Source organism: Eriocheir sinensis, unplaced genomic scaffold, assembly GCF_024679095.1.
Source record: "Eriocheir sinensis breed Jianghai 21 unplaced genomic scaffold, ASM2467909v1 Scaffold446, whole genome shotgun sequence".
In the NCBI taxonomy this organism is placed as follows: Eukaryota; Metazoa; Arthropoda; class Malacostraca; order Decapoda; family Varunidae; genus Eriocheir; species Eriocheir sinensis.
Genome location: NW_026111772.1, coordinates 97,501 through 121,500, shown reverse-complemented (window position 1 = coordinate 121,500; position 24,000 = coordinate 97,501). Strand labels below are relative to the sequence as shown.

Sequence of the window (24,000 nt, the reverse complement as noted above, 5' to 3'; positions counted from 1 at the left end):
TTTATATCTCCTCTCTCGCTAAATGGGAAGGCAGTGGGTGAGTGGTTAGCGTGCCGGCCCCGCATTCGCCGCGTTGTGGATGAAGCGGGTTCGAATCCGCCGCTGCCCACCTGGGATTTTTCAGTCACCGCCGAGTGGCCTAAGACCACCCACATGCTCTCCTGAAGACCGACCACCTATCAACCCCCGACTTTAGAAGAAGCTGTCCAAGTGAAATCAAGAATGAGCTCCGGGGGGCAGCATGACCCAAGAATAATGGCGCCACTATAAACAACTCCCTGCGCCATGACGAGCTCGGGCCGACCATCAGGCCCCTAAAGAATAGCCTACCGGCGCTATAGGCCATATGTAAAAAAAAAAAAAAAATCCACTTCCTCGAGGTTGGGCGTTCTGTCCGTACCGTCTTCGCCCGTTTTTACCCCTCCCAGATGCTGTCCATATATAGTGACCTTGACCGCCCTCGACTGGAGTATGCATCTCACGTGTGGGGGGGCTCCACACACACAGCTCTCTTCTACAGAGTAGAGTCTAAGGCTCTTGGTCTCATCAGCTACCATCCTCTTATGCTGGGATCACACATCTGCGGTTTCGCTCTGCGACGGTTGGCGATTTTGAAAATGCACGAAATCGTGGGAGCATCGCCATTGTCTCTGCGAGTTTGCCTCTGTTTCAACTCACAGCAACATGGCGAGGGAGGGTCGCTCGCCTATACGCACATGTGCACGAGGGCGACAGGCGAGGGGACGTCGAGGTGAATCGTGCGTGAATGCGCGCAACTGTACGCAGAGGAGCCCAATTTTGTAAATAAAACCCGTTGCGACGGATCGCGATGAACGCAGGGCCTGGCGACTATGAGCGACCGCCCCTCGTCTTGCCGCTCGACGACGCTCGACGTCGCACGCATGGTCAAGAAAACGTCGAGGGCGCGTCGCTGTACGACCCATAATAGGCGGGCAATATCGCGCTCTACCATCCATCCCCACACACATTATATATATATATATATATATATATATATATATATATATATATATATATATATATATATATATATATATATACACACACACACACACACACTAACCAAAAATTAATCTTGGCACCCTGCATATCCCGACGCTTTAACGCTAAGGTTATTATTTCAGCTGATCAACCTTATAGGTTTTCAATATGGTAAAATAATCCCCATCTGGCAACGCCAGTTGCTTGTGTCGATTCAAATTTGATAGTCGGTTAGTAACGACCACCCAGTGCTTCAAGTAAGTAGTAGCCCGTGCTACCCTCCCTTGCTGTCGCTGATATTGCTTTATTGTTTCTTGCTTCTAATTTAGCAGTTCTTAACCTGGGGGTCGTGATCTCCTGGGAACAAAGTAAGTTGTTTTGAGGAATATTGGATTTTATTCGTATGGTGTAAGGTTTTCTGCATGTTATACCGTATCTACAACTTCTACAATAAATTGTAATTGGAAAGTTTTACAGTCTGTAATAACTTGCTAACAAGCTAATGAAGTAGTCAAGAGAACTACATTATAATTTTACTGTGTACTCTAGCTAATAATTTTACTGTGTACACTAGCTTATAATTTTGCATTTTGTTAAACCAGGCTATTATTTTGCATTTAGGAATACTATTCTATTATTTTGTATTCATGAACACTAAGCTATTATTTAGCAGTTAGGAATACTATTCTATTATTTTGCATTTATGAACACTAGGGTATTATTTTGCATTTAGGAATACTATTCCATTATTTTGTATTCATGAACACTAAGCTATTATTTAGCAGTTAGGAATACTATTCTATTATTTTGCATTTATGAACACTAGGATATTATTTTGCATTTAGGAATACTATTCTATTATTTTCCATTCATGAATACTAAGCTATTATTTAGCAGTTAGGAATAATATGTTATTATTATAAATTCATGAATACAAGGCTATTATTTTGCAGGCGGGCAGGGTAGCGGCGTGTGACAGGACAGTGTGAGTGCGAGCGAGTGGTCGGCACTGGTCGCTCGCCAACGGTTTTTCACACCCTCCCGCTCGCTCGCTGCCATCTCCCTTTCCGAAGCAGCGTCGCTGCCATACGCACGATGTACAAAGTCGCTCGCATATACGCTCGCATAAACCGCGACCCCTTACATTTGACGAGGGTATGCGAGCACATACGGCGATGGTCTCTCGCTTAACCGTGCGAATAATCGTGCGATTTGGCCAATATCGCAGACTTTCTGCGAACTTTTTGAACATTTCAAAATGTTCGCGCGACGGGCCGGCACCCGCAAGTCGTGTGAACTTTACCGCTCAACTATTGCGACTAATCGCAGGGACGTCGCTACGATGTCGAACGTATATGCCGATTTCGGAAATTTTAAAAATCGCCAACCGTCGCAGAGCGAAATCGCGGATGTGTGATCCCAGCATTGCTAACAGTCTTCTACCTTTTAAATTCCGCCGCCATGTTGCCTCTCTTTCTATCTTCTATCGATATTTTCAGGCTGAATGCTCTTCTGAACTTGCTAATTGCATGCCTCCTCCCCTCCCGCGGCCCCGCTGCACTCGATTTTCTACTCTTGCTCACTCCTATACTGTCCAAATCCTTTATGCAAGCATTTTCATTCTTTTATCCCTTCTGCTGGTAAACTCTGGAGCAGCATTCATTTGTCTGTATTTCCTCCTGCCTATGACTTGACCTCTTTCAAGAGAGGAGTGTATCAAGACACCTCTCCACCCGAAATTGACCTCTCTTTTGGCTTTTCGCTCTTTTCTCCTTTATCGGTGCAGCGTCTAGCGGGATTTTTGTTGTTGTTTTTTGCCTTTGAGCTGCATCCCTTACTGTGAACAAGTGACAGTAAGCTGATGGGAAGACAATAAATATGATCTTTTTGCTCTTTTCATGAAGCTATTGACCACTTGACGTTTTCCCTTCTTTAGCTTGTATTCTTTTTCCTACAGTCACTCTCCTAATGCTATTTTTGCTTCTCTCTCTCTCTCTCTCTCTCTCTCTCTCTCTCTCTCTCTCTCTCTCTCTCTCCTATTCACACACATACGGTATTTTCCTTTCTCGAGACATTAAGAGAGAAGCTTTAATATAATGTCAACGTCTTCTCTTTGACCTTCACTAATTCCATCTTCCCCTAAGCTCTTTTTCATACTTCTCAAGAGCTTCTTTAATTAACTCTCTCTCTCTCTCTCTCTCTCTCTCTCTCTCTCTCTCTCTCTCTCTCTCTCTCTCTCTCTCTCTCTCTCTCTCTCTCTCTCTCCTAGACACACTTACGGTATTTTCCTTTTTCGGGACATAAAGAAGGAAGCTTTTATATATTTTTTCAACGTCTTCTCTTTGACCTTCACTAAGTCCATCTTCCCCTTAAGCTCTTTTTTCATACTTCTCAAGAGCTTCTTTAAGTAATCTCATCTTCGTTATCGGCGGGAGGATGTCTACTGTGATACCTATCCTTGCTATTCATTACGGGGTTGAATATTTGAATGATTTAGTTCCCCATGAATATGTATAGGGCCAAGTTGTCTCTTATTAACTTATAGCAGGAGGAAGGAAGGAGGGAGGAGGAAGCGAAGCGGACAGGATGAAGGAAGGAAGGTAGGATGGAGGGAAGGAACGAAGGGAGAAAGGAAGGAAGGAAGGTAAGAAGGATGACAGTCAGATAGGAGAGAAAGAATGAAGGAAAAAGAAAGTGAGGACCGAATGAAGGAAGGAGAAATAGAAACCGCGAATGGAGAAGAGGAGAGAAGGAGGAAGAGGGAAAAGAAAAAGCTAAACGCAAATAGAAAGAACGACAAAGAAAGTGACGACTGAATGGAAGGAAGTAATTGGAATATATACCGTGAAAAGAGGATAAGAGGAGAGGGAGGAAAAGGAGGGAAGGAGAAGAAGAGGGAAGAGGAAGAGTTAAATCCACCCTCTCTTACTACGAATGGAAGGCGAAAGGAAAAGAAAGAAGGAAAAGGAATATGACGACTGAATGGAAGGAAAAAGAAAAGAAAGGACAGCGATTGGAGGAAAAGGGGAATACAAAGGTGTACAAAGGAAAAGCAAACAGCAACAGACCTGTTGGTCCTAACTAGGCTGTTTGTTGTTCCTATCATCTACTCTAATCTACGAGTCAGAGACACAGGACAGCAAAGATGAAGGCTCCTCCCCTCCCACAAGTCCCTCAATCCGAGGCTAACACGAAAAGGAAGAATACCATGTAGTATAGAAAAACTACAATGGAATTATACATGGACTAAAGGAAGATCATTCACGACAACTAAGCTAACACTACTTTCTGTTAGACCGCAGCAAAATAGCGGATGTTCGGATTAGCTTCTAAATATTTGTCAAGTCGGTTTTTGAACGTGCAAATAGTTTCGCTTTCGACGACGTTTTAAGGCAAACCATTCCATACATTGAAGACACGGTTGAAGAAGTGTTTTGATTCATTTGAGTTGAAACGTTTCCTCGTTATTTTGTATCCATTGTGTCTTGTTACACTTGATTGAGAGACAAAAATAATCATGAACATTAACGTTATCGAGTCCCTTGTAAATTTTAAACACTTCTATAAGGTCACCTCTTAGCCTGCGCTGTGATAACCTGAATAAGTTCAGTTCTTTAAGTCTGTCTTCGTACGGCTTGTTTCGCAGTCTAGGGATCATTTTAGTAGCTCGACGCTGCGCCCTCTCGAGTTTATCTATATCTTTTCTGTAATAGGGAGACCAGAACTGTGAGCAATACTCAAAATGTGGGAGAACTAACGAATTGTACAGTGTCAATATTACTTTTTCTGATTTGTGTTCAATGTGTACGACCAATAAATCCGATCAGTTTGTTGGCAGTTTTTACTACTTCTGTGCAATGTTGACTCGGTTTAAGATCGTTCGAAGTTATTACTCCAAGATCTTTTTCTTTGTTGGCTTCAGGAAGTCGCACTCCGTTAATTTGATAATGAATACGATCGTTGTTGATTCCGATATGCATAACCTTGCACTTTTCAATACTGAAATTCATTTGCCATGTTCGTGCCCAACTGCTTAAACGTTCGAGATCAGCTTGGAAGTGTTCTTTATCTATTGTCGTAGTGACTGCTGGCTATTTTTGTGTCGTCTGCAAATTTAGATATTTTACATGATAGCCCCTCGTCAATGTCATTTACGTACACTAAAAACAGAACAGGTCCCAACACCGACCCCTGTGGAACACCGCTTTTGACATCTCGCCAGTCAGATGATATACCATTCATAACAACTCTCTGTTTACGGTCGGTAAGCCAGTCTGTGAGCCACTTATGAATATTACCAGTTATACCGTGAGCTTGCAATTTACTAAGGAGGCGGTTGTGAGGGACTTTGTCAAATGCTTTCTAAAGTCCAAATATACAATGTCTACTGATTGATTTTCATCGTACACATTAAAGATGTAGTTGAAGAAATCGAGAAGGGTAGTCAAACAGGAACGTTTGTTTCGAAAACCATGTTGCGAATCATAAATTAGTCTGTTATCTTCAAATAACTTTACAATTTTTCCACCAATGATTGTCTCCAAAATTTTGCACACGATTGACGTTAGACTGATCGGTCGATAATTACCTGGTTGTGTCTTGTCGCCTTTTTTAAAGATAGGAGTTACGTTAGCGAGTTTCCATTCTAGTGGTACTTTTCTGTGTTCAGCGACTTTGAGGATATGCTCAAGAGGGGCTTGCTGATCTGATGTTTTGCCTCTTTAAGAATGCACGGGGATACTTTATCTGGGCCGGGCGTTTTGTTTACTTTAATATTATCGATAATTTGTATTATACCACTTTCTACAATGTCGCTAATACTACTCAAGGATGTGTCATCAATATATCTAGGGGGTTCGGGTTGCCTTTTGGATAGGATTCCTTCTGTAAAAACGGAGGCAAAAAAATCATTCAATATGTTAGCGATTTCTTTATCATCATTCGTGGATTCGCCATTTACAGTTGCTATTGGGCCAATACTGGGGATGAGAGGTTTTTTTATTTCCAACGTAGGCAAAAAATTATTTAGGATTTGTTTTGCTGGTGCTTGCAATATGAGGCTCTAGGTTTATTTTATTGAGACGTATGATTCTTTTTGTTTATCGGCGTAATCTTTGGAATTCAATTTTGTCTGTTTCATTATTTGTTATCAAGTATTTGCGACGCGCTCGATTTTTATTCTCAATTTGGCGTTTGAGTTGATTGTTCCGCCACTTAGGCTTCCAGTTGGCTGTTGGTCGTCTTTTACGGAATGGTACGCATAAATTCAAGGCTCTACTTAAAGTTTCTGTGAATGTTTCCCAAGCTTTTTTTTATATCTGAGGCTGAAGAAATTTCGCTCCAGTCTGCATTCGCTAGTATATTTCTTAGTTTGTCAAAATCCGCACGTCGGTAATCAGGTATTCTTTCTTCACTCGTTTTTATGTCCTCTTTGATTTTTATCTTAAACGAAATCATTCGATGATCGCTGTCGCTGAATTCTGTACCAACATTGAGATCATTAACTAGGCTTTCTTTGGTTGTGAGAACAAGATCGAGTATGTTATTTTCGCTAGGTGGTTTATGCATATGCTGATAAAGCGTACTTTCTAATAAGTTACTGTATAGATCGTGACCTGAGTGTATATTTAACTTGTCTCCCCAACTCTTTACTGGTAAGTTAAAGTCTCCCATAATTACAGCTTCAAATTGATTGCATATGCTAGAAATTTGTTCGAACAGATTTATGTCTATTTGCATTGCTTGGTTTGGAGGTCTATAAACAATGCCAATAACTAATTTACTTGAACGGTTTTTAATTTCTACGAAAACGGTGTCTATATTATTTATTATTTCTACATTGATAACACGTGGATTTAAACCAGCACAAATATATAAGATGACAACACCACCAACTCTGTTTTCTCTGTCGCAAAGAAAAATTGAATAGTCGGGTAAGTTAAATTCCGCAATAAAATCTCTGTTTTTTTGTATTCAACCATGACTCCGCGACGGCGATAATGTGAAAGTTTTCCATTGCAGCAAGTTCTTCCACGGCTAGAGGGAGGAGGAAGAGGAAGAGAAAAGAGAAAAGTTAGATCCCCACTCTTATTACGCATAGAAGACAGGAGGAAAAGAAAGAAGGAAGAGTAAAATGAGATCTGAATGGAAGGGAGAAGGAGAAGTAGGAACCGTGAAAGGAGGATAAGAGAAGAAGGAGGAAGAGGAGGGAAGAGGAAGAGTTACCATGCAGGAGAGAAAGAAGGAAAAAGGAACGGAGGACTGAATGGAAGAAAGGAGTGTGAAGGTGGCGTCACACTGGACCAAATCTGGCGAGCACGAGCTTTCGCTGGCAGCTTTTGCTGGAGGGATGGCTTGCTCCCGAGCTTTTGCTCCTGCGTTTAGCTCGCCGCTTGGACGGGGAGCAGCTCGGGGAGCCGCGAGCAGGCAGTCAAATGAGCTCTTTGGTGCACCGATATGTGAATAATATATATTACCTAGTGTATTGAATCCGTATACCTATGATATTAGAAAACTTATTCACATACTCCTTTTAAGTTTGACGGTGTTTGTAATAGTTTATAATGTTGAGAAAAGTAGTGTTGGATTTTATTTTGATTTCCAAGACCAAGACCAAGACCGCCCACGCCAGCTGATATAAACACTCGCCATGGCCACCTCTCCTCGTTCAAAAGTTCACTTGTCCTCCTTCATTGTACACTCTTTGATAGCAGGAGTCAGGGACCATCCCGAGTTATGGGACCACAGCCATCCAGATTTCTGTAAGTCTACGCTGAAGAAAGTTATGATGTTATGATGTACACATCATGGGTCTTCCTCCCTTCTCTTCAGCCATGACCGAACCCAGACTCGTCTTTTCTTCTTCTGAGCTCGTTGAATAACAGCAAGTAATGCCGTCACAGCTGCACACTTAGCCGTAATGCGAAGCGTAGGTGTAGTAGGCACCATGGTTGAGGCTTTGTTTACAATGTTGCTCGTCGCTCGCCCCTCGTCAGTGTGACGACAACAGTGACTTGCTCGCGAGCAAAAGCTGCCAGCAAGAGCTCGTGCTCGCCAGATTTGGGTCCAGTGCGACGCCAGCTTAAGAGGAGAGGAAGGAAGAGGAAGAGAAGGAAAGAGGAGGAGGAGGGAAGGAGAAAAGTTACTCCATCACTCTAAGTAACTGCACTCTAAAGCACTCTCCTTTACCTCCTTTTTCTTCAATCTCCTCATTAACTTCTCCTCCTCTTCCTCCTCCTCCTCCTCCTCCTCTCCTTACAGATCAAGCTCCATAAAAACGAAGAAAAAGAAAAGAAAAGAATAGAAGAAACGAACCCTTCCCTTCCCTTTCCCCTTCTCCCCTCCCCTTTTCCCCTCCCTTCCCATCCCTTCTCCCTTCTCCCTTCCCTTTCTCCTCCCCTCCCGCACCCTTCCCTTCCCTTTCCCCCTTCTTCCCTCCCTTCCCTCCCCCTCCCTTCTCCCTTCCATTCCCTTTAACCTTCTTCCTTCCCCTCCCTCCTACTCCCTTCCCCTCCCTTCTCCCTTCCATTCCCCTTAACCTACTTCCCTCCCCTCCCTCCCTTTCCCTTCCCCTTCTCCCCACAACTACCATCCTCCTCTTCCCTTCCCTTTCCCCTTCTCCGCTCCCCTACCTCCCGCTCCCTTCCCTTCCCTTTCCCTTCCCCTCCTCCTTTCCACAACCATAAACTTCACCACTCTCCCCTTCCTTTCTCCGTCTCCTCCCTTCCCCTTTTTTACCCCCTCCCCTCTCTTCCCATCCTTTCTCCCTTTCATTTCCCTTCCCTTTCTCCTCCCAACTCTCCCTACCTTCCCCTTCCTCTCCCTTCCCCCTTTCCCCTCTCCCCGGTACTCACAGTTCAGCTCATCGGCGTGGTTGTCGGAGCAGTGGGGCCAGCCGTCACACCAGTAGTACCGGTGGACGCGCGAACCGGACCCACACACGGCAAAGTCACCTGGAAATAGTCACCAACAGCGTTAACCGGACCCACACACGGCAAAGTAACGTTAACCGGACCCACACACGGCAAAGTAACGTTAACCGGACCAACACGGCAAAGTAACGTTAACCGGACCCACACACGGCAAAGTAACGTTAACCGGACCCACACACGGCAAAGTAACGTTAACCGGACCCACACACGGCAAAGTAACGTTAACCGGACCCACACACGGCAAAGTAACGTTAACCGGACCCACACACGACAAAGTAACGTTAACCGGACCCACACACGACAAAGTAACGTTAACCGGACCCACACACGGCAAAGTAACGTTAACCGGACCTACACACGGCAGAGTAACGTTAACCGGACCTACACACGGCAAAGTAACGTTAACCGGACCTACACACGGCAAAGTAACGTTAACCGGACCTACACACGGCAAAGTAACGTTAAGCGGACCCACACACGGCAGAGCAACGTTAAGCGGACCCACACACGGCAAAGTAACGTTAACCGGACCCACACACGGCAAAATAACGTTAACCGGACCCACACACGGCAAAGTAACGTTAACCGGACCTACACAAGGCAAAGTAACGTTAACCGGACCCACACACGGCAAAGTAACGTTAACCGGACCTACACAAGGCAAAGTAACGTTAAACGAACCCACACACGGCAGAGTAATGTTAACCGGACCTACACACGGCAAAGAAACGTTAACCGGACCCACACACGGCAAAGTCCCCTGTCAAAAGAAATCCCATCAGCGTCAGCATTACATAACCTTTCCATCTGGCTATGACTACACTCTGAAAGGTTCTGGGTACATGTTGGCGGTAATTCTTGGAAGGAAGGAAAGAGATTACCTATACTTTTTTTTTTACAGCAAAGGAGACAGCTCAAGGGCACAAAAAAAAAACAATACATCTCTCTCTCTCTCTCTCTCTCTCTCTCTCTCTCTCTCTCTCTCTCTCTCTCTCTCTCTCTCTCTCTCTCTCCTGCTGAAATAGGCTGAAACCCCTTTAGAGAAAGAGAGAGAGAGAGAGAGAGAGAGAGAGAGAGAGAGAGAGAGAGAGAGAGAGAGAGAGAGAGAGAGAGAGAGAGAGAGAGAGAGAGAGAGAGACAGACAGACAGACAGACAGACAGACAGACACAGACAGACAGACAGAGAGAGACACCTTCGCGGGTCACGTGCTCTGTTAAGCTGGGTCACGTTCACTGCACCAAGCTAGGTCACGTTCACTGCACCAAACTGGGTCACGTTCACTGCACCAAACTGGGTCATGTTCACTGCACCAAACTGGGTCACGTTCACTGCACCAAACTGGGTCACGTTCACTTCACCAAACTGGGTCACGTTCACTGCACCAAACTGGGTCATGTTCACTGCACCAAACTGGGTCACGTTCACTGCACCAAACTGGGTCACGTTCACTGCACCAAACTGGGTCACGTTCACTGCACCAAACTGGGTCATGTTCACTGCACCAAACTGGGTCACGTTCACTGCACCAAACTGGGTCACGTTCACTTCACCAAACTGGGTCACGTTCCTTCTACCTGTTTATATGAATTCTTTCCATCTTCACCTTCTCCTGGCAACCTAACACACACTCAACCCTGTCAACCATGTTTAGTCGTCCTCCTCCTCCTCCTCCTCCTCCTCCTGCCTCACAGGCTAACCCCCAGCCTGCCTCACAGGCTAACCGCCAGCCTGCCTCACAGGCTAACCCCCAGCCTGCCTCACAGGCTAACCCACAGCCTGCCTCACAGGACAACCGCCAGCCTGCCTCACAGGCTGACCCCCAGCCTGCCTCACAGGCAAACCCCCATTCTGCCTCACAGTCTAACTCCCAGCCTGCCTCACAGGACAACTTCCAGCCTACCCCACTTAACGCTTCTCTTCCTGCTTCACAGGATGTCGGGTTCCAAGCTGTGAGGAATGGAGCCAAACCGAAGCAGGCAACCAAGGATTTACTGACCCCCACTACCTTCAATAGGTTCCAGGTGCTGGCAAACACCATGGAGGATGAGTTTGAGACTCGCCTAGTTGGGGACTCCATGGTGCGTGGCCAGCTGGTTGAGTTCTGTGGTCGTTCATCAAACAGCCGCAGAAAACGTTACTGCTATCCAGGTGCCAGACTGGACGACATCACCGCAGCGTGCGATGATGTCACGAGAAATGACGACCGAAACACCCTCTTTGTCATTCACGCGGGGACAAATGACGTAAAGACAACCCGTTCTGAAGAACTGCTTGAGAAATACCGCCGCATGATCAAGCAGTATAAACGTAAAACGGATGCCAGTAACATCAGTCGGTGCCGAGTCTAGCTTTTACAGTAAGGCCTTCAGCACAAACAACAGACCTCAGTCCCTTTGCTCACAAGAAAACGTCCAGTTTGCTAACTTGTGGAACAGTTTTTACTACGATTCAGACTTGTTCCTTGCTGATGGCATCCACTTAAACCCTGTTGGATCAGCCCGTTTCGGGAGGCTGCTCTGTGACCAAGTGGCTCTTCGAAAGCCAAAATACGCGGAGGCGAGAACACCAGCAGCTCCACCGTAAGGGAGCACTTAACCCGTGAAACCCCAGACTCGAGTCACATTAAAGCTTGCTATGTAAACGCTCGTAGCCTACGTAACAAATATGAAGAGTTAGAAGTCCTCGCAGCTACAAATCATTATCACATCATCGGAGTCACAGAATCTTGGATAGACACTTCAAATAGAGATTTCATTGCGAAATATAGATTACCGGGTTATACCATCTTTAGTCATGAAAGAGAGACCAGACGGGGTGGAGGCGTTATCTTTTATATCCACAACTCTCTCCATCCAGTATCCGTGAAAACAGATATTATAACCAATGTAGACACGGTCTTCATTGAAATTAAAAATAAATCTCGTAAAATAGTAATTGGACTTATCTACAGACCGCCAGGGCAGACTCTTGATATCGACCACGCATTAAGTGAATTATTATTAGAAACAAGTAGCAGCTGCGAGGTAGTAATTGTTGGGGACTTTAACTTGCCAGTGAAAAGATGGGGTGAACCGTTGAACCGTCATACAGGGCTCGACCTGTACACAAAATTTACTAGAAAGTGATTTACATCAACACGTTTAAGAACCGACTCGGGAAAATAATATACTTGACCTTATCTTTTCAACGACAGCTGATCTAGTTAACGAAGTAAATGTTGGTCTAATTTTTAATTCTGGCGTTCACCGAACAATCACATTCAGCATCAATATGAAAGAAAGTAAAGTAACTCCTAGTAAAGAAAAGGTGCCTGATTATCAGAGAGCGAATTTCGTAAGACTCCGATCAATTCTAAATAATGCTGACAGGACTAAAATCTCGGCGGAAACAGATATTGATAGTTCTTGGGAGGCCTTCACCACAATATTGAACAATGCCATAAGCATATGCGTACCCTATCGTAACAGACGTTCAGCTTTTAAGAAGAAAGCCAAATGGTGGAATAACGAAATTCAAAATAGCCTATCTCTTAAAAAACGCGTATACAGTAGGTACATATCATCTCAGAGCGAGGCTGACAAACTAGAGTTGGACAGAATTCGCCGCGACACCAAGAAATTAATAAAAAGAAGCAAGAAAAATCTTGAAGAATATATAGCGGAAACGAGTAAATCTAGTCCTAAAGAACTTTTAGCTATGTAAATAATAAAAAGTCACTCACTTGTGGTATCGGACCGCTTGCTAATGAAAATGGTAACCACACGAACGATGAAAATGAAATGGCTACAATCCTAAATAACTTTTTCGCATCCGTATTTACCGACGAAGATTGTTTATCACCTCAACCGCCGGAGGTTAGAAGGACCGAAAAGATGTTAAGTGGCGTGCTCATCGTAGATAGTGACATTTTACGCACAATTGAAAAGATTAAAGTAAGCAAAGCTCCTGTTCCAGACAAAATTACCCCTAGGGTCTTAAAAGAAATCAAACATCAAATTTGTTAACCGCTCTCCATCATATTCAATAAATCTTTAACAGCTGGAAAAGTTCCGTCGGATTGGAAACTATCAAATGTCACACCAGTTTTCAAAAAGGGGGACAAGTCTCATCCAGGAAACTATCGACCAATTAGCCTGACATCGATTGTTTGTTAGTTAATGGAGACTATCATTCGCGACAATATGGTGAAATTCTTCGAAGAAAATAATATAATAAACAATTCGCAACATGGCTTCCGTAGTAAACGTTCGTGTTTAACTAACTTACTTAATTTTTTTCATTATATTTTTGAGGTGTTCGATGGAAGCAGATCAGTAGATATCATATATCTGGATTTTCAAAAGGCATTTCATAAGGACCCCACCAACGATTGCTCAGCAAACTATTGGCGCACGGTATCTCGGGTAACATTCACAATTGGCTTGTGGACTGGCTCTCTGAGTGGAAACAGAGAGTAGTTCTAAACGGTGTTACATCTAACTGGCTCGACGTCAGAAGCGGCGTACCTCAAGGATCAGTGCTTGGCCCCATGCTCTTCTTAATTTATGTTAATGATATCGATGATGGGCTCACTTGCTATCAAAATTTGCTGATGACACAAAAATTGCTGGTAAAGTAACTACGACACTCGACGAAGAAGCTTTACAATCAGATCTAGATCGACTTGCACGTTGGGCCAATCAATGGCAAATGAAATTTAACGTTGACAAATGTAAAGTGTTGCACATCGGAAAAAATAACAGTCGCGTTCGGGACATAATGAGTGGCCAACAACTTTCTGCAGTAAGTAAAGAAAAGGATCTTGGAATCACTATATCAAGCGATTTAAAGCCCGGTCAGCATTGTTCAGAGGTAGTTAAAACTGCAAACAAACTGATTGGCTTCACTGGACGAGTCTTTAATAATAAATCCGAAAAAGTAATATTAAAACTGAATAATTCATTGGTTCGACCCCGTCTAGAGTACTGTGTACAGTTTTGGTCTCCCTATCACAGAATAGACATAGAAAAGTTGGAACGGGTTCAACGAAGATTAACAAAAATGATTCCTAGGTTGAGAAATTTATCATATGAAGAAAGGCTTAAAGAAGTAAATTTATTCAGCCTATCAAAACGAAGAATGCAAGGCGATCTAATATAAGTGTTTAAAATGTTTAAAGGATTCAGTGATATTAATGCGGAAGTTTACAATTGATCGATCAAATAGAACAAGAAGAAATCACAATTTGAAGATAAGTGGTAAAATATTCTCGTCGCACGAAGCTAAACACTTCTTCTTCAATCGAGTTGTTAATGTTTGGAACTCTCTACCCTGTGATGTCATTGATAGTATAACAGTTACGGCCTTCAAGAATAGATTAGACAAGTATTTTGAATCCAACCAGCAGCTAAGATATTACTCATTGTCGTAATAACGTTGAGTTCTTTCGAATACTGGTGTCCTTGTCCGCTTTTATCGCCCGGTTAGTGGTAGCAGTAATGGTAGTTCTTTCCTCTTTCCTACATAATTTCCATGCAGTTTTTCCATGCTGCTGCATGGTTCTTTTTCCTTTCCTGCCAGCTTTGGCTGGAGGGATGGGGGGGTGGGGAGGAGCCTTCGCCTTTGCTGTCCTTCATCTTCCACCTTTGATTAGATAGTTAGTGTAGCTTGTCACAAAGAGCCTCGTAAGGACCAGCAGGTCTGCTGTTGTTTGTTCTTCCTTTGTGTTCCTTTGTGTTCATCCTCCTCTTCTCTCCTCTTCTTCCTCTTCTCTTTTCCTTCTTTCGCGATTCCTACATCTCTTTCTTCCTTCCATTCTGTCCTCATTTTCCTTTTCCTTTTTCTTCCCCTCCTGCATTCCTCTTCCTTCATCTCTTCTTATTCTCCTTTCACTGTTCCTCCTCCTCTTTTCTTCCTTTCATTTCTCAGTTTCCTTTCCCTTCATTCTTTCCCTCAGGCCTGAAGGGTAAGAGCGAGAGGTATAATTCTCCTTCTTCTATCCTCCTCTTCCTCCATCTTCTCTTCCCCGCCTTTCACGGGTCCCACTTCTCTTTCTTCCTTCCATTTGTTCTCATTTTCCTTTTCCTTCTTTCTTTCCCTTCTGATGCCTGCTGAGTTACAGAGGGAGGAATAATTCTTCTTGCCTCCTCTTTCTTCCACTCTCTCTCTCTCTCTCTCTCTCTCTCTCTCTCTCTCTCTCTCTCTCTCTCTCTCTCTCTCTCTCTCTCTTTGTTCTCCTTCCACGGTTCCTACTTCTCTTTCTTCCTTCAATTCATTCTTCCTTAACTCCTCCTTTCCTTTTCCTTCTTTCTTTTCCTCCTGCCTTCCTCTTCTTCCATCTTCCTTTATCCTCCTTTCACTGTTCCTACTTCTCTTTCCTCCTTCTATTCGGTTCTCAATTTCCTCTTCCTCCTTTCTTCCCTTCCTCTCTTCCATTCATAGTGTGAGTGGGGGGTTTGACTCTTCCCCCTCTTCCCTCCTCCTCCTCCTCCTCCTTCTCCCTTTCCTCTAATCCTCCCTGCTTCTCTCAAATTCCTTCCATTCAATTCTGTTTCTTTTTCCTTCTTTCTTTCCCTTCACTCTTGTTACCATTTTCTTCCCTGAATCGACTTGTTTTCTCACCCTCCTTGTCTAACGAGCCGCGCTATGTAATATGCTTGTCACTGATGAAATTTTCGACCCCCAAATTAATATCCAGGCAATTTATATCGCTCTCTCTTTATCTATCTATCTATCTACTCACTCTCTCTCTTTATCTCTATCTATCTATCTGTCTATCTATCTATCTATCAACTTGTCGATGTGTCCCTCCACTTGACTATTTTATTTTTTATGTTCTTTCTATTTTTCAACGAGTTACATTCTTTATAATCAAAACTGCATAACATTTCTAATCCTTCAATCTTCACTAACATTCTAACGTAATATCAACCTTGAACTCTTGCCTCAACACTTCGTTCCCTCACCATTCCTCTTAGTGAACTCCTAATTTTTTTCCCATTTTCCAACGAATTACATTCTCTATAGCCCACTTCAGAACGTATCCAAAACAATTAATCTTCAATAAAAGTCTGACGTAATATCAACCTTCAACTCTTGCCTCAACCCTCCGTTCCCTCACCCTTCCTCTGAGTGAACTCTTTTTTTTTTTTTTTCATTTTCTAACGACTTACATTCTCTATAGCCGACACTGCAGACCGTATCCAATCTATAAATCTTCGCTAGCAACCTGACGCGTCATTAACCTTGAACTCTTGCCTCAACACTCCGTTTTCTCCCTTTTATTTTCAGTGAACTCATTTGAACACCTTTTTTTCTTTCTTTACCGTGTCGTGTTCTCCATAGCTGTCCCTCTTGGTCCCTTCCAAAGTCTCCTAACGACCTGATATCCCTTTCGTCCAGTCCCCGTCTCAGCCTCTTCCTTCACTTCTCTATTCACTAAACTTATTTTTATACTTTTTTTCCTTCTTTATTGAGCCGAGTTATCCGTAGCCATACCCCTGGAGCCCTTCCCAAGTCACATAACAACCTGACAGTTCTACCTTTGTCTAAAGCCCGTCTCAGCCCCTTCCCTTACTTTCCCATTCACTTATTCCTTTACTTCTCCCTTCTTTAACGAGCCGAGTTCTTCAAAGCTATTCCTCTTGAGCCCTTCTAACAACCACCTAACAACCTAACAATCACCTAACAACCACCTAACAACCTGAAGTCCACTCCCTCACCTTTTCTCCAATGGCCGTCTCTTCAACCTCTCCCCTTCCCTCGCCCTCTTCCCCTTACTCACCTGGCAGACAGTGGCGCTCGTCCGACCCGTCTTTGCAGTGCAGGTCGCCGTCACACACGCGGCCCGGCCTGATGCACTGCCCGTTGTCGCACTCAAACTCCGCCTTCCAGCACTTGCGGTGATCTGAGGAGCGGCGGCAGAAAACAGAGAAGTGAGGGAACAAGAGAGAACAGAAAAGTGAGGCAGCGACAGAGAATGGACAAGTGAGGGAACGACGGAGAAAATAGAGGTAGCGACAGAGGAAAGAAAAGTGTGAGAACGACAGAGGAGAGATAAGTGACACACACACACACACACACACACACACACAGAGAGAGAGAGAGAGAGAGAGAGAGAGAGAGAGAGAGAGAGAGAGAGAGAGAGAGAGAGAGAGAGAGAGAGAGAGAGAGAGAGAGAGAGAGAGAACAAACAAATGGGGCAGCGAGAAAGAAAAAAAACGAGCGAGGTGCTTAACAAACATGCAGGCACTCAGGAGGCATCGTGTTGCCTGCAGATGAACCGTGCATAAAAGCGTTTGAAGATATATAGACCGATAGACAGAGAAATAGAGAGCAAAGTAAGCATTAAACCCCATATGAAAATCGAGAACACTGCAATTAGGAAAGTTTTGATTAAGTTAGGCGATACAATGCCTCCCAAGTTATCCACGGCAGGTTTAAATGTCCTTTTTTTATAACAAAGGAGAGGGAGGACGTGTGAAGCCATAGGAATCAGGACAGACAATTAATACTTTATCAGCTTTAGCTTCGCCGATAACAAAGGTCCATATATTCAAACGTATCGGGCTCCCATTGTGACTATTTTCCATGGCCACAGAGAAGAGTAACCGAGTTTTTAGGGGTAGTTTTCCAGTTGAAAAAAATATCATTGGGATCACAAAACAGTCCATGAAAACCCCAGTAACTTCTACAACGAGAGGCTTTTCAAACAGGCGAACTGAGGCGCCGAGGCATTCATAAAGACGGACTACCAAGTGAGTCTGAGAAAACCTTACAACGAATGATCAAGATGCTTCACAAAAAGGAATGAAAGTAGGAAGGTATGAAAACGAATATGATGAAAAAGAAGGTAATGTTTGATAATCAGTTGGCGGCACAAAAAGGTGTGAAAATATGTAGGTCTGAAGTCGAATATGAAAAAAAGAAGGTACTGTTTGTTTATCAGTTGGCAGCACGAAAAGGTATAAAAGTTTGAAGGACTGAAAGGTAAGATAGATAGATAAATACAGAGATAGAAATATGCACCGAACAAAAGATACATAGATAAATGGAAGGATAAATAGATAGATACATGGGCTGATAGACAGTTAAACAGATATATTGATAGAGTTAGATAGATAGACAGACAGATAGGTAGATAAAAAGATAGATTGACAGATATCAGTAGATAGATAGATAGATAAACGAAGCAGAGGAAGGTAATATTTGATAATCACTTGGTAGAAGAAAAAGGTATGAAAGTATGAAGGTCTGACAACGAATATGAAGCTAAAAAAGGTAATGTTTGATAATAAGCTAGCGGCACGAAATGGTAATCGGGAACGAACCTTTAGAGAGCAGAGTATTACTTCACTATCTAGGGCAAACAATTCTCGCAAGCCGCCCAGCCCACGGAAAATAAATTACGGAGATAGTTGGAGTGGATCGCTCTTGGTAAACATCGTATTATCATGAAAAACAACCTGCCGCTCCCCCTGAAGAGAGTAATCAACCATAAAGGATAATTAACTTCGAGAATTAGAAGAAGAAAAAGGAGGGAGGAGAAGAAGAGAGGACATCCATACTTACATAGACAAATAAAAATAAAAATAAAAGGGCAATGAAATACTGAAGACAAAGAAAACTCCCCCTGAGGAAAATAATCAACTGTAAGGGAAAATTAGCTTGAGAATTAGAGGAAGAAAAGAAAGAAGGTCAACAAAAGAAACTCCATACCTACAAAAACAAACAGACTGGGAAACAGAAATAAAAAGAGACAAAGACAAAAAAGAAAAAAATGATAAGAAAAAAGCCAAGAAAGCTTAAATTCAGAGGATTTTTTTTACACCATACAAAGAGAAAGAAAAAGAAAGAAAACAATGCAGACGGAACAAAGACATGGAAACAAACATCACAACAACAAGACAAAGACAGGCTAGAAGAATAAGAAGAAAAAGGTCAAAGAAATACTAAAGGAGGAAGAAAAATAATACCAGATAAGCAGAGAGAGAGAGAGAGAGAGAGAGAGAGAGAGAGAGAGAGAGAGAGAGAGAGAGAGAGAGAGAGAGAAACGGAAGAAAAAAGGAAAAAAAGAAAGAAAAAGAAAAAAAAGAAGAGAGAAGGAAAGAAAGAGAAAAAAAGAAAGGGAGCGGAAGAAGACAGCGCAGACAACCTCCATCACCACCACTACATCAGCGGAGCGTAAAACTCTACGGCATTTACTCCCCGCGTTTCACTACCTCTGGCCAGCGGGGAGCGGCAGCACGTGAATGTCTGCCCCTTTTGCTACGTTCCCACCTTCTTCAGCCCTTCCCTGGCCAGGCTCAGTACACGCCCTCACACGCAAAACTCTACTCAGCTCGCCGCTCATATTTAACTCCTTACGACGCAGCGGAAGGGAGGCACGAACGGGCTACCAGCTTGCCTACGCTTCTCAAAAACTTTACTGCAGATGTTTTACTCAAGCTTATCACTCTGCTGTCCAACTTTCACGTGGAGGAGTTAGCCGAAACCTTTAGTCTTTCATTCTTTTTACTCGTAAGCTCTGGAACAATTTTTTTTCTGTATTCCCACCTTCAGAGTTCCCTCCTTTTTCTTCTTCTAATTCTCGATGCCAATTATTCCTTATGGTTGATTACTCTCTTCAGGGGGTGCGGCAGGTTGCTATTCATGATAATACGATGTTAACCAAGAGCGCTCCACTCCAAGTATCTCCGTAATTTATTTTCCGTTGGCTGGGCGGATTGCCATAATCAGAACTTCACGACATAAGGATATAAGGGGACCATAAAAGGTCAGACGTCCTACACAAGGCAGCTCCTGAGGACGGGTTGCTCACCAAAGTCCCTTCCAGTCCAAAAATGCACCTAGTCTCCGTTTAAAGGTTTCAGTTGTGTTTGTCTCAACTATACAAGCCTACTCAGTTTCCTCCACTCATCCACCACTCTGTTCGAGAACCAGTTTTTGCCCATTTCTTTCCTGAACTTGAATTTGTCCAACTTATTCCCGTTACTGCGTTTTCTCCCATCAGTATTCAATATAAGCACTTCATTTAAACTTTCACTCCTTTCATTAATAAGCTCTGGGCAACTATTAATTTATGTATTTCCTCCTTTCAAAGTCTTAAACTCTCGCCCAGTGCAGAGCAAAAGTTTTAATTATCAGAGTCAAAGCGACGGAGATCAGCACAGAGGTCACGCGTAGCAGCTGTACCGTATGCCATCAACTTTACCTTTCAGTGCTCATCAGGATATCGCATGGCCGACTTCATGCTTGACAGAGTGTATGATCGCGTAAGTAAAGTATGTGCAGCTGCTCTCTCGCTCTCCTTCCCTCTCTGGCATCGCTCTACTGATCTTCGTCGTCAGCTTTACTATTATAGCTCTCTCTTGTCCGTTCCCTTCGTCCATATCACAAGCTCTCCCTTCCTCGGCCATTCCCTTCGTCCATATCACAAGCACTTCCTTCCTTGGTCATTCCTCCCTTCCTCGGCCATTCCCTTCGTCCATATCACAAGCACTTCCTTCCTTGGTCATTCCTCCCTTCCTCGGCCATTCCCTTCGTCCATATCACAAGCACTTCCTTCCTTGGTCATTCCTCCCTTCCTCGGCCATTCCCTTCGTCTATATCACAAGCACTTCCTTCCTTGGTCATTCTCTTCCTACACATCACAAGCTCTCCCTTCCTCGGCCATTCCCTTCCTCCATATTACAAGCTCTCCGTTCCTTGGCCATTTCCTTCGTTCATATTACAAGCCCTTCCTTCCTCGGCCATTCCCTTCGTCCATATCACAAGCTCTCCCTTCCTTGCTTCTGCCCCGTAGGTTATCGCTGACCCCGTTCTACTGCTATGTGACTTTATGTTCAGGAACAAAAGGGTTAGAGCTCCTGGCGGTGTTTAGATTGGCGTGACGGACACTCTTCACGCCAATGTTGTGTTCTAAGGACGCTACAAATGGAAAGAAAAGGACGCAGATAAGGGATTCAAGCAAGGCGTCATCGCATGTTATCAAGCCTCGGCCAACAATGAATGCAGCATTCCAAGGAGATTCAAAGAGGCACTGGAAAACCTCAAGAGGCGAGACGATCTGTTCATAACTCAAGCAGACAAAGGCGGCGGCGTCGTAATACTAAACAGAGCGGACTACATCGAAAAAATGAATGAGCTGTTAGACGACGAAAGCACCTACGAGAAAATGCAATCCGGATTTGCACAGAAAGAAGCCGACAGATTCAAAAAAGAAGCCAGAAAGATATTAACCCGCACAGAAAAAGGCAAATCGTTATTAAGACTTCTGGAGGAGACACCGACACCACTAAAGATGCGAGGACTACCGAAGATACACAAACCGGGTATACCGATGAGACCCATCACTTCCGGGATCGGCAGCGCACCACACGGGCTGGCCAAGACACTGGCAAAGCCTCTCTGCAGCGTTGGGTAGTTTGAGCGATGCGCACCTACGGAACTCGACCGACCTCATTCGGCGTTTGAAGAAAGTAAGCTTCGAGGGAAAGAAGATGGCAAGTTTCGACGTCGTCCCTATTCACGAATGTACCTGTGGAAGGAGCTATGGATGCAGTGAAGAAAGCTGTGGAAAATATAAGTGATAGTGATATGTGTCTGAACAAAGCCGACTATGTGGAGCAAGTGAGCTTGTGTGTAAATTTTGGTGCGTTCGAGTTTGAGGGCCAAGAATACAAGCAGCATCGTGGCCTAGCTATGGGCTCCCCCCTCAGTGCAGTGATGGCTTCCCTGTTTATGGAAATGTTAGAGAAAGACGACTTTGTGCGCATCATGGGAAGAAATTCCAAGTGGTTCCGTTATGTGGACGATGGTCTAGTGGTGATACCAAAAAGTGTAAATGTTGAAAACAAACTAAGAAGACTAAACGGAGTAAACACGTTCATACAATTCACAGTAGAACACAGTGATACACCGAAATCATAGCAGTGTAAAGTTCTCAGTACATAGGAAGCCCACTAACAAAGACGATTTTATTCACTACCTATCTGCACACAGCGAAAAAACAAAAACAGGAGTGGTAATCGGTTTCTTCCTAAGGGCGCTTAGAATCTGCGATAACGAGTTCCTTGGTGACGAGATAATCTACGTCACAGAGACATTCCGCAAACTTCTGTATCCTTTCGGTGTTCTAAAGAAACTAAAAAACAAGGCTAAAATGATATATGAAAGAAAAAGTGAAGAAAAAGAAGAAACAAGTGGGGAATACATAGTTGTTCCGTACGCAAAAGGAGCGGAAGCAATAACAAAGATGTTGGCTGACGTAGGCGTGCGCGTAGCATACGTCTCAGGACAAAAGCTGCAAGAAATGGTGAGAGGAAAGGCTAACAGGTTAAGTGCAATATACTCCATTCCATGCGGCGACAGCACGGCTCATTACTACGGTGAGACTGCTCGAGGATTGGTCAGAAGAATAAGGGAGCACAAAAGCGACATGCGTTTCCACCGAGCCACAAACTCTTTCGTTCTGCATAGGGATAAACACGGACACTTGCCAAGTTGGGAAAGAGCAACGGTTTTACATAAGGGATTTGAAAAGAAGAAGAGGAAGCTAGTCGAGGCTGCATACATAGCGACGAGGGAAACCACCAATCACAGAGGATTCGTAAGCCTCTCCCGCTCTGCCGCCAGCCTCAACCTCATGGACCAATCAGCGCGCGCGCCTGCCAGACGTCCAGCGAGATGAGTCGCCTCAAGGGGGTATATATACAGCCTGTACTGAATTGTCTGTCACTCTCTGAAGAAGACCTTGCGGTCGAAACGGTAGAGAATACAAAATGTTCCTGATCCAGCCTGGATTTCCTTACCACCTTTACACTCATTTGTCCTACCTCTACACAACACACACACACACACACACACACACACACACACACACACACACACACACACACACACACATATATATATATATATATATATATATATATATATATATATATATATATATATATATGTATATATATATATATATTATGAGGAGGAGGAGGAGAAGGAGACCTACTCGTACATAAGGGAGAACTGACGCCTTTGATAACGGAAACGGAGTGAACGAGACAGACAGACAAAAAGACAGACAGACAGACGAACAGATAGACAGACAGACAAAAAGACAGACAGACAAAGAGACAGAGACAGACACACAGACAGAGACAGAGACAAACAGACTGACGAACAGATAGATAGACAGACAAAGAGACAGAGACAGACACACAGACAGAGACAGAGACAAACGGACAGACAAAGAGACAGAGAAAAACGGACAGACAAAGAGACAGAGACAAACGGACAGACAAAGAGACAGAGACAAACGGACAGACAAAGAGACAGAGACAAACGGACAAAGAGACGGAGACAGGCACACAGACAGACGAACAGACAGACAGACAAAGACAGAGACAGACAGACAGACAGACACAGACAAAGGCAGAGACAGACAGACAGACAGACGAACAGACAAACAAAGACAGAGACAGACAGACAGACAGACAGACAGACAGACAGACAGACAAAGAGACAAAGAGACAGAGATAGACAGACAGACAGACGAACAGACAGACAGACAAAGACAGAGACAGACAGACAGACAGACAGACAGACAGACAAAGAGACAGAGACAGACACACAGACAAAGAGACAGAGACAAACGGACAGACAAAGAGACAGAGACAGAAACACAGACAAAGAGACAGAGACAAACGGACAGACAAAGAGACAGAGACAAACGGACAGACAAAGAGACAGAGACAAACGGACAGACAAAGAGACAGAGACAGACAGACAGACAAAGAGACACAGACAAACAGACAAAGAGACAGAGACAAACGGACAGACAAACAAAGAGACAGAGACAAACGGACAGACAAAGAGACAGAGACAGACAGAGAGACAAAGAGACAAACAAAGAGACAGAGACAAACGGACAGACAAAGAGACAGAGACAAACAGACAGACAAACAGACAAACAAAGAGACAGAGACAAACGGACAGACAAAGAGACAGAGACAAACGGACAGACAAAGAGACAGAGACAGACACACAGACAAAGAGACAGAGACAAACGGACAGACAAAGAGACAGAGA

At 43.8% G+C, this 24,000-nt stretch overlaps 1 protein-coding gene across 1 annotated transcript in view; it reads right to left on the bottom strand.

The window, feature by feature from the left end:
* Positions 1 to 24,000, bottom strand: part of LOC126992331 (G-protein coupled receptor GRL101-like) — a 170,712-nt gene that overhangs the window by 57,209 nt on the left and 89,503 nt on the right. The window contains exons 5-6 of the mRNA XM_050851016.1: positions 16,697 to 16,819; positions 8,856 to 8,954 (exon numbers count right to left, since the gene is read on the bottom strand). Of these exons, the coding sequence (XP_050706973.1) occupies positions 8,856 to 8,954; positions 16,697 to 16,819 (222 nt within the window). The remainder of the gene's footprint in view (positions 1 to 8,855; positions 8,955 to 16,696; positions 16,820 to 24,000) is intronic.